We start from the raw sequence: 11,993 nt of genomic DNA on the forward strand, positions 1-11,993 counted from the left end.
TTTGGATTAAAAGCTAATAAAGGCGTTTTAGAAATGAAACTCTCTAGATATGAGATTGAATAATAAGAGTTCCATCTAGATTGAGAAAGACAGATAGCAATAGTTACCTGCTAAAAGGGTATTTTGGATCGTAAAAAAATATAAATAGTGTTTTAGTATAGTTTGTAATTAATTTCAAAAAGTTAGTAGTTAAACCTATTAGTTTGAGAAAGTTAATATTTTTTAAAATATACAAAATTAAGTGGTGAAGTTTTAAATTTTCCCAACAAAATATACAATTTCATAATAACAAAAATTAATCAAATTAAAATATAAATACGTAAAGGATAAAGTACACACCCTCGAGATTTGCCAAAAGGACACTCAAATGAAAGTTACCTATTTTTGAGACAATGACACCCCTTCAAGATTGAAAAGTGGATAAAGGCACCCCTTGAGACCAACTGGCATGAAAAATTGACCAAATTGCCCTTTGACCATTTAGTTAACCTTTTTAACTTTACAAGTTAATAAATTGGACGAAACTATCCCTTATGAACAAATAGCGACAATGCGATATATATATATATATATATATATATTCCTAGTTGGGTACTCACACATACTGTCTCCACTGAGGTTCGAACCCTTGACCTCCTTTTGAGAAGTAGGGGCCTTGTACCGCTAGGGCACAGGCCTTTTGGTTAGACTATATATATATACATCCCGGAAACAAATTAATAAATTGGATGAAAGTACTTATGTGTGAATTAATAACAAAATTTTTGATAAAAAAAAAAAAAAAAAAAAAAAAACTTAGTTGTTTTCATTCTCCCACAATTTCTCAAAATAACAAAATTGATAACAAAATTGTATATTTATTTTGTTGGTAATAAATTTTCAATTTCTTACAAAAGAAGAAAGTTTGACCAATCTTAAAGGGATAGGGGTGCTACTTATATCTGTTAATGTTGTTTAATTTTGCCTTAAAAAAAATTGTTAGAGATTATTGATGGGTTATCCAACCTCTTAATAATGTCTTCCAAGAGCTAATTGATGTTACTGGGAGTTACTTCACTGCATAGCCCACATTGGATTTGCTATTTTAGTTATTTAGTTATTTTTCATTCTGTTTTTACGGTAATAACAAAATTGATAACCACATTTGTTAAATATATATATATATATATATATATATATATATATATATTAATTTCATTCTGCCACAATTTTTCAAAATATATAACAAAATTTTGATTAAAAAATAATAATAACCACACATTAGTAAAGAAAATAGGAACAAAATTTTCTTATGAAGAAAATAAAGAAAACCCAATATATAGAAAACCACATAAAGAAAACTCCATTTTTTCTTTACAATAGTTTTTTGTAAAGAAAACCCCATTTTAGTAAAGAAAACTGGAACAAAATTTTTGTTAAAAAAAAAAAAAAAGCCATATACTTTTTTGTAAATTAATAGAAGTAAATAAAACAGAAACAAAATTTTGGTAAAAATATATATATATATTTTGCAATTCACGAGTTATTAATCTGGTGCCAAGTGGCGTTAATTTGTGGCCCTAAACTTTCAAGGGCAATTGCGTCATTTTGACAAGTATGATATTTTGTAATAAATCTAAATTTAATATTAAGGGGCAATTTTATCTTTTCATATGATTTAAGGTCTTGTTTGGATGGAAATTCTTCAATGAGGTGTCATTGTCCCAAAAACAAGTAACTTTCACCTGAATGTCCTTTTGACAAACCTCATGGGGTGTTGCTGTACTTTTTCCTTAAGTAAAAGAACAATTAGAACTTGAATCCAATGCTCCTATAAATTGTTTTATGCGCTCAGAATCTTCGGATGGGTTGAAAAAAAATAATAAAAATAAATAAATAAATAAATAAATGATAAAAGTTAGTGAAAGAATATGGAAAGTTTCACCACTTTTTCAAAATATACATATCTAAAGCAACTCTAATGGTGTGCTATTTGAACTGTCATTTTCAAAATATCGCAGGTGGACAACTTTAATGGTGTGCTATATGGGCGGCCAATTTTTAACTTTGCTAAATCTAGTGCCAAATGTGGCACCACAAATAGCTACTGCTATTTCAAAAATAGAAGTGAACGGCTGGGGGGGTGGATAGAGTTGTGAACGAAAATAAATTTCCAGTATAAAAAAAGAAATAAAAAATATATATTTGTTTTACTGAAATAAATTGTAGATTACAGTGATTACCTCAAAATGCAATGCAAATTTTGTTACTTTATATTGTATATATATATATATATATATATATATTTAAAAGATCATAAAAAATTATAGACCTTGATTAGTTGATTTAGAAAAAAAATTTAAAACAAATACATACAAGTTAGCAGTTGCAGAAAGAGCTTCTGATTTTTGTAGATTTTGTAGTTTGCAGTTGCAGAGAGACAAAGAGAGGGCAAGTTTAGAGTCAAGAACGAGAAAAGAGATGGAGGCGATTGGGGAGGCTGAAATGATTTGCCCTATGTTTTGACAGGATTTGCTTGTTATATAAATGACAAGTTTACCCATTTATTTTTATATAATTTACATTCTTATTTTTTACATTGGATTTCATAATTATTATTTTTTATTTATTTTTAATCAGGCAAATAAGCTAAATAAAATACAAAAAAAAAAAAAAAAAAATGGTTATTGAAAATTGGTAGTTGGAAAAAAAAAAAAAAATGGTTGTTATGTCAAAAAATAGCATTTTGGATAAAATGCACCATTAGAACAGAGTTGCTAAAATATAGTATTTTGACACTGTAACTCCTCTCAAAATATAGATTTGACATGCAAAAATGCCATTGGAGATGGTCTAATTATTATTACCGATGTTACTTACCAAAAAAAAATTTTAATTTTGGTATAAAAAACACATGAATGAGGAGGAGAGTGAAAAAAAAATAATAATAATAAAATAAAATAAAAGAAGAAGAAGAAGAAGAAGAAGAAGTTATTTAAGGATATAAATATTTGTAACTCAATATTAAATTTATGTATTAGTTGGTGCTTAATAACTAATAAGTAATAATATTAAAAAATAATTAGAGGGGTGCTAATTAATCACACGGGCGCGACTGTTCGCTACTTTAGCGACCGGCGCGTGTATCTTCTTTTTTCAAGAATTGTTAATTTCTATATCAAATTTTTATTGGGTCTCTTATTTTTTGTAATTACCCTATTGTCTTCCTACCCTTTCCCCCAAAAAGGAAAACCATCCATATACTTCTGCATCATCTTCCCTGGTATATAGAGAGAATCTGTTGTCGCAATATGCTCATTAAAAAGAAATAAGAAAAATATAATAATTCACAACCAAAAGGTGTTGTGATTATCAACTTTTAGTTGGAGCATTCGACATAAATCAATTGTGGCATCGTTGTTCTTAACCAAAACACTGCAGAAATTGGGCAATGCAAAAGAGTTTAGTTAGAGAGACCATAACCAAGAGAAAAGAAGTGATACATGAATTTACATCTGTTTTTTTATTTTTATTTTTATTTTTTCCTTTTGGATCCAAAAAACTAGCTATACTTCGAATACAAAAATCAGATCTAAAGAGAATCAAAGCTGAAAGCTAGTTTTTTTTAGAGAGAGAAAAGGACATATACAAGAAAACCAGATTATACTTTTTTTTAATCTGAATTTTTTTTTTTTTCTCCTAAAAAACAACCGAAAAATTCGAAATAGAGAATAGGGATCTAAAAAAATCATATTTGAACTTCAAAAAAAGAAAATTTTAGAGAGAGAACCAGATTATAGTAATTTTTCACCTGATTTTTTTATTTTTTTAATCTAAAAAATCAGTGCATTACTTCAAATACAAAGAATACGGATTTGAAAAAATTCAGATTTGAACTTCAAACATTTAGATATAGACTTTTGTAAAAAAGAAAATTTTAGAGTTAACTTCAAACATTTAGATATAGACTTTTGTAAAAAAGAAAATTTTAGAGTTAGATGGAACCTGTGGAGGTTTCTTTCTAAGAGTAAGAGGCTAGTATAATAGTTATACATAATGAGAGACCCAAAAGGAAGTTAGCAGATAAATAGTAATTAATTAACTGAAAAGGAAATACATGCGTCAACAGTTGAAGTAACGACTGAGATTTCACAGTTGCATGCGCCTGCGACTATGATTAGCACCCCTTAAATAATTATAGTATAAAAAATTTTTAAAAAATTTGGGACCTTAGGCATCTGCCTAAGTTGTCTAAGACTTCAGCCCGCCCAGCAAAATGCCACACCTGGTATAATTGTTGTACTTGGAGTGCACCTAAGAAATGGCAACCCCACTCTGATTCTGTGATTTCTTATTTTCAAAGGCAAAAGTTAGCTTTTGACAATGCCCCATGAACACCATGTGGTTTCTATTTTAAAGGGTGAAGTTAACTTGAAGAAACCAAAGAGGACGACGTCTAAACCGTGGCAGTTTAATAACGGAAATTGGAAATCCTTCATTTTCGTATTCAAATTCAAATTCTATCGTTTTTTTCTAACACTTTGGTCCCAAGTCATCATGATAGTAGTTGTTGGCTTTTCAATTAGAATGTGCCATAAGCAATTGATAAACTATATATAATGTCAATGGTATTATAGCTTAGACACACCTTGTAGCATTTTAGACACAACATAGTCCAAATTAAAGCAATATAATTTTTATCCACCATTAGTGTGACCCACCAATCTTTATGGCTAGAGTTCTTCAAAATCCAATTTCCCACTTCTTAACAACTTCCATTCTTTTTTTCTTCCTCACAATTCCGTCCATCCAATCGAATTATGGCTTCGTGAAAGTCGTTAGTGAAAATAAAATCAAGCTCAAGAAAGAAAAACTAAGCCACCTTCGCTTCTTTTGGCATGATATCTTCACCGGCAAAAATCCTAGTGCAGCCACCGTGGTGCAGGCACCCTCCAACACATCGCGCACGTCTTTTGGGCGGATTGTTGTAATCGATGATCCATTGACCGAAGGGCCCCAATTGAGCTCGAAAATAATTGGTAGGGCACAAGGGTTGTATACTTTGGCGTCACAACAAGTAGTTAGTCTATTAATGGCTATGAACTTCGCGTTTATTGAAGGCAAGTATAAGGGAAGCACGATCACCGTGCTAGGAAGGAACCCGGTACGGGATAAGGTTAGAGAGATGCCGGTGATCGGAGGAAGTGGTCTTTTTCGATTTGCTAGCGGTTATGTTCAAGCCAAGACTTACAAGTTTAACATGACATCAGGTGATGCCACTGTTGAGTATAATGTTTGTGTGTTGCATTATTGATGTCTGGCCTGTTTTTTCTTCGTGTACAAATGAAAACTTTTAATAATACCAATCTACTTTTTTCTGAGTGACTTTAGATTTTAAGTTCCAAGTTCGGAGTCAAAGTTTTGAGACTGGTAGAGAAGAACAAAAAAAAAATTCAATAATGAATTATTACTGTTGGTCACTTTTTATAAATCTTGCTTTTGAGCTAAAAATATTTTTGTGAATTTAATTTAGACATACGCGGTGATCTTTTTTATTTTTTTTTACCTGGATAAGAAATATGTTTACACTCACTTTTGCTCCTACGATAGACTTGAACTCTCAACATTTTATTTTAGAGGTGTACCATTAGGTTACGAGATCCTTTTAACATTGAATGCATATACTATTAGAGCAATTCACCTAGAAATATGTCTTCATAGACTATATGCCTTGCTTTTGAGCTAAACCAAGTTCGGAATGAGACAAGTCGATGTGGGTTAGCTAGGCTTGAGAATTGATTTTTCTTTGTAAGACAATTTGGAATAAAAAGGTTTTGTGCTATACCCAATCCATTGACATGTCTAAGTAGAGAATTAGCAAATTGACATGTCCAATTTGCTAAAACTTTCATTGTGAGTCACACTCATTCTGATTGCCTGATCGAATGTGCATGCAAAAAAAAATAATAATAATTATTATTATTATTAGTATTAGCCTACCTAAAAAATATTAATCTAACCCCATTGACAATTCTTGAATTCATAACTCCAATTCTTATAGTGGGTCCTACCTTGTTACATACATATTTGCTATATATAGGTGTACATATAAAGATTACAGACACAACATAGTAGTGACACACCAGTCTCTATGGCTAGAGTTCTTCAGTACCTACTTTCCCACTTCTTAACTATTTGCATCCTCATTTCCTTCATCACAATTCCGTCCACCGGAGCAAATTCCAGTTTCATGAAAGTCGTCGGTGGAAAGAAGATCGGATTCAACAAAGAGAAATTAAGCCACTTTTCTATTGGGAGGACACTGTCAGTTGTGAATGTTCGGTAGTTAACTAAATTAGTTTGGGCTTCTGTTTTGGTTTTCTTTGGATTGGACTTTGTTTTGAATGTTTTCTGGACCTTAATCATGGACCACCCACCCTATGATGCAAGGGTTTCTTTCCGTTGGGCCTTAGAGTAGAGACTTAGAGCCCGTTCGTTAACCATAGTTATTTTGTGTTTTTACTTTGACCCGAAACAGAAGCAATGTTTTCGCTTTAGAGTGTGTTTAACACTATTTCGAAACTTGTTTGGTAACGTAAATTTGTTATAAAATTTTTGAAAGCAAAAACATAAAAGCATGTTTAGTAAAAAGTGTAGTTAAGTTTGAAAATTTGAATAGTTAGTTAAAAATGTTAATTTAGAATGAAAAAAATAAAAATAAAAATTGAACATTGCGGAAACAAACAAAATCATCATTTTGATGCTTCTGATTTTAATTTTAATTTTAGAAGCACTTCGGTACTATTCAAATGATAATAAACATTACCAAACATACTTCATGCTTTTGCTTTACTACAGTACACTAGTAAAAACAAAAACAAGAAATAAAAACATTAACCAAACAGACGCTTAGTATGCTATATCCGCTCCATGGACGTCTGTACTCCTACAGAGGAGGAAGAGATACCATTAGCTAAAAGCATTCGTGTGTTATTTTCCTGTTTCTCTTGTGGGGTAGCTGAAGATGACACTACCCTCGTTCCCTCCAAATAGATTCATCAATAACCCCACAGCCCAACGTCATATGCTTGCCGACCCATGGGGCAAGATGGAATGGGTTGGGGACTGGTGAAAGGCCCAAGTTATTATTCTGGCCCGATCCGCGAAGTCCACCAAGTGTGAACATCCAAGTTAAGCCTGCAATTAGGTCCAATTTGTATCAATCTAAGCCCTCGAAAATTCAAATGAAATAGCCCATTGGAAAATGATCAAACTCAAAATAGATGCTTTTTTGGTCATGTGGTACGAAACAATCGGGAGGTTTTCTATCTTTAAATTTTCTTTTTTCTTTTTTTTTTTCAGTTTCTCAAAATCACAAGTTAGCATAAAAAATAAAATAAAATCAACTAACATGACAACTATACATTATTCAGATAAAAACTTGACAAATACAAGAATCATAATTCGATAGGTAATCGTTGGATCGTTATATTTTAAAAACAATACATGATAATCTCATTATCTATTCCACATTATTTATGCCACATTAGGCTGTTACCTTCTATTTTTCATTCATTTAATTAGATTCAATCGATTTAGAAATGCAAGATAACCATGTAAATGGAGCCAAGGAGACGTAGGTGCAGATTAAGTGGGAAGATACTAACAGAAGATGTTATCAAGATTCTACATCATTAAGAGAACTTGTTTCTACATGCAAACTTCGGTAAAAAAAAAATAATAGAATAGTGATACTCACACTGAACACTTACAATGAATTGTCTAATGGAATAATTTTTAATTAGCTATTTATACTAAATATAACTAAGTGGATAACTCTATTTCTTTAATTGTTGCATAATCGACCAATTAAAAGAGTAAGTCTAACAATTCACTGCAGTTATTCCGTACAAGAATCATTTTCCACAAAAATATATTAAAGACACACGTGTGCTTTTTGGAGAAGTCTTGTTTTTGAAGATAATATCAAATAAGTAAAATTTAAATTCAAATAGGAAATTTAAATTTTAATGCACTAAGAAATTTTTAACTGCACTAAGGAATTGTAATTGCTTTCAACCGTATGAGCCTCGACAGAGAAAAGGGGGCTAACCATAACATGAATTTCTACTTCAGCAATTTCATGGTCTTTTGAATATTTTATCGTTGCTTATATACTCCGTACAAAAATAAATTTTTTACAATCACTTAATTAAAGAAGTATTTTGAATATTTTATCGTTAATTATCCATATAAAAATAAATTTTGTACAATCTCTTAGCTAAAAATGTATAGTGATAAGTAGGGTCGAACCAAATTTTAAGTGAGATTTCGTTTTAGAAATTTTAAAATAAAATTTTTTTTTTTTCTTTTGTCACTAATGAATCAAATAAAATTACTACTAAATAAATTTAATCAAGTTATGGAGAAGAGAATCTACCACCACGGATCCATATAAATAAATAATCTACTTTTCTTATATAAATTTTCTTCGAATAAATAAAATGTTTCATCAGTTCAACTAGAACTTAAAAAGATAAACGAAAATGTGGCCCTCAAATAACTTGGATATTTAGGAGAGATATTTTTGTAAAATTTATACAACTATCTATTATTAGAGAAATAAATTGTGACAAGCATTCTCCGAATTATCATTATTTGTCGAACACACAAAATCCTTCAATTATTTTTTTTTAAAAAGTAAATAGTGATAGACATTACCTGAATTATAATTATTTGACAAACACAAAGAATCCTCCCTCTATATTTTGACATTTTTGTCATTAAGGTTCTGTTTGGTTCGACCGTAAAATATTTTTTAGAAAATATTTTTTTAATTTTTTGATGTTTAGTTATCATAAAATATTTATGAAATATATATATATATATATATATATATATATATTAAAATTTAAAAAAAATAACTTATCCATCAATTTTCGGCAAGTTATTTTACATGCCTCGTCCAATAGACTCAACCCCAACCCTGACGTAAATCTTTGTCAAACACTGACAAAGTAAAATTAAAAGAATATTTTACGTGAAAAAAAATAGTTTCCAAAAAGAATATTTCACGTCGAAACAAACAGAGCCTAAAATTTATAAAGAATACCATTTAGAGAAAAAAAATCATACAAGAAATGAAAAATAATTATTTATATTTCAACCATGGTAACAACTTCATCACTTCTTTTCTTAAAAGAATAGTTTAAACTAGCATATTTACAAAATAAATAAATAAGACATAGAGATAAAACTATTTAACGTTGAGGCTCCGTTTGTTTGAACGCAAAATATTTTTCAAAAAATATTTTTTTTATTTTTGCTGTTTGGTTTTTGAAAAATATTTACAAAAAAAAAAAATATTAAAACTTAACAAAAAATAATTTATCCATCAATTTTGGACAAGTTCCCTTCCAAATTTTAGAAGAGGGCTTATTTATTTCCTTTTTATTACAAGCCCGCTCCCAAATTTTAGTAGGACTATTTTATATGCCCCGTCTAATAGATTCGGCCTCAATCTTGACATAGACAATCAAACACCGACAAAAATAAAAATAAAAAAATATTTTAATTAAAAAATATTTCTTATGTCGAAACAAAGAGAGCTTAATGATAATAAAAATTACAAACACTAATGGCCAATGACCTAACAATTTCAGACTCCTATTTTTCTAAGGCCTCGTTTGGATTGAGGGATTTGGAGGGTTTTGGAGAGAAAAGAAAGGGAAGGATAGGGATAGGTGTGTTTGGATGGAGGGTTTTGGAGAGAAAAGAAAGGATTGGGAAGGATTTGGAGGGATAGCCTATCCCTCCAAATCTCTCCTAAACAGTAAAACCAAATCCCTCCAAAATTGACAAGATTTGGAGGGATTTGGAGGGATTTGGAGAGAAAGGGAGCTAATGACCTTTAGAGCCCATCCGGAAAAGTCGCCGGAAGTTGCAAAGATCATCGGAAAATTCGTCGAAAGTTGCAGAGACTGTCGGAAACTCGCCGGAAGTTGCAGAAATCGTCGGAAAAGTCGCCGGAAGTTGCAGAAATCGTTTGAAAATTCGCCGGAAGTTGCAGAGAACGCCGGAAAATTCGCTGGAAGTTGCAGAGATCGTCTGTTGCAGAGATCGTCTTTTGATTTTGGTAGATTTTGTAGATTTTGTAGTTGGCAGTTGGAGAGAGAGACAGCCGATATGGGTTTTGACCTTCTATTTTTGTAGATTTTGTAGTTTGCAGCTGGGGAGAGAGAGAGAGAGCAGATGGGTTTTGATCTACTAATTTTGGTAGATTTTGTAGTTGGCAGTTGAAGAGAGAGAGAGAGCTGATATGGGTTTTTGACTATTTTTGTAGATTTTGTAGTTGGAGAGAGAGAGAGAGAGAGACGGAGGGATCTGTGAGATCGGGAATAGATAGATGGAGGAGGCTGAAATGATTTTGTGTTCTAACCCTACCAAAAAGGGTAAAGGGTAAGATAGTAATTTTATTATTATCAATTCTTTTCTTTTCTCTCCTTTTTGTTATCCAAACAACAATATTATCAATTCTTTTCTTTTCTCTCCTATCTATCCAAACATGAATATAAACATTTCCTTCCCTTTCTTTTCTTTTCTTTTCTCTCATAATCCTTTCTTTTCTTTTCTCTCCAGTGTATCCAAACGAAGCCTAAAAGAATGATCAGAAATTTGAGTCAAGATGGACGCATGTATGTATGAATATCAATTAAGAAAAAAAATTACAAACACTCTACGGGATCAACACTTTTCTTGTTGACTTCGCTTCTGCTTCCACGATACTTCTCTTTTTCTTTTTTCTTTTTTCTTTTTTCTTTTTTCTTTTTCATCTTCATGATGATGTGGCATGTGATGAGTGTAGGTGAGCAGATGATGACGTGGTAGTGATTGGGCGGTGGATGCTAACGTGGCTGGTATGAACCAAAAGTATATTTCAATTGTGCACGCACTAGGCTATAAACTTAAGGCCTCTTGCTGAGAAGTTTGTGTACCACACCAATTTTTCTACAATGCACTTTGTATACCCTTTTTGGTTATAAATAAATATACCATCGCTTCGGCAGTCAATTCTTAACTCTTTTTTTTATTTTTTTTCTCATTCTAAAATTAGTACCTATAAAATATAACTCACACGTATAAAAATATTTAAATAATATAAAAGACTAATTGAATATTTATTTCATTTATAAAACAAAGAGTTTTGTGCACTTATCACATTGTACTGCACTAGTATTATTAAAATTCAAAACTTCTTGTATTTTATATAAGAATTTAATTTATTAAATAAAAATTAAATGCTTGGCTTCAGTCCCTTCCATTTATGTTTTCTAAGTTTTCTATAAGAATTTAACAAATCTCTAGCCAACCTCAAATCCGAAAATCCCCAAATCCTACTATAAATGCCTCAACTATGAGCTTGAAGCATTGAGATATATAGATATCAAGAGAGAGAGAGAGAGAGAGAGAGAGAGAGGTTGTGGTCCTCATTTTGCCGTGTCAAATGGTGGTCCTTCCCACTTTAGTCCAAGTTACCTAAATGTCCCTCATGTGTCATACAATGACAAACAAGGCCCCAAAACATCTTGAATTCATACACACACATAATTTACATGGCAAAATAATGATAGATGTAAATGAAAGACCTGAAAAAATTCCCGTGCACAAAAGTTCGTCCTGAAATCGAAAACTTAAAAAATAATTTCATAAATTCTAACATGCTAAAACACTACAAGTACCTTTTTAATAGTCCCAGACTGGTAAAAATGTCCCATACAATTCCTGAGACCCACGCAACATGTAAAATAAGGTACGAAAAATAAATAAAATAAATTATCGAAAAATCCGAGGTATTAGAGTTACCATATTAGTCTTCAACCCTAATATAGCAAGCACAATTTTTTTCCCAAATTTTCAGCCTTTTTCCCAAGTCTCCTGTCTTCAAAAATTGATTAGAAAGTTATTTCTTACACAAATCCGTTTCGCTAAAACGCAAGTAGTTCCGCTTCTTCAAA

At 31.1% G+C, this 11,993-nt stretch overlaps 1 protein-coding gene across 1 annotated transcript; it reads left to right on the forward strand.

Moving 5' to 3' along the window:
• The first annotated feature begins 4,641 nt into the window (after nucleotides 1–4,641).
• On the forward strand, nucleotides 4,642–5,619 carry LOC132268612 (dirigent protein 22-like). The gene has a single exon (XM_059769438.1). It carries the CDS (start codon nucleotides 4,709–4,711, stop codon nucleotides 5,291–5,293), a length of 585 nt encoding a protein of 194 aa, XP_059625421.1. The 5' UTR covers nucleotides 4,642–4,708; the 3' UTR covers nucleotides 5,294–5,619.
• The last annotated feature ends 6,374 nt before the right edge of the window (nucleotides 5,620–11,993 follow it).

This window comes from Cornus florida, unplaced genomic scaffold, assembly GCF_030987335.1.
Source record: "Cornus florida cultivar Cherokee Brave unplaced genomic scaffold, ASM3098733v1 CherokeeBrave_3.0.0_Hap2_Chr08, whole genome shotgun sequence".
NCBI lineage: Eukaryota > Viridiplantae > Streptophyta > Magnoliopsida > Cornales > Cornaceae > Cornus > Cornus florida.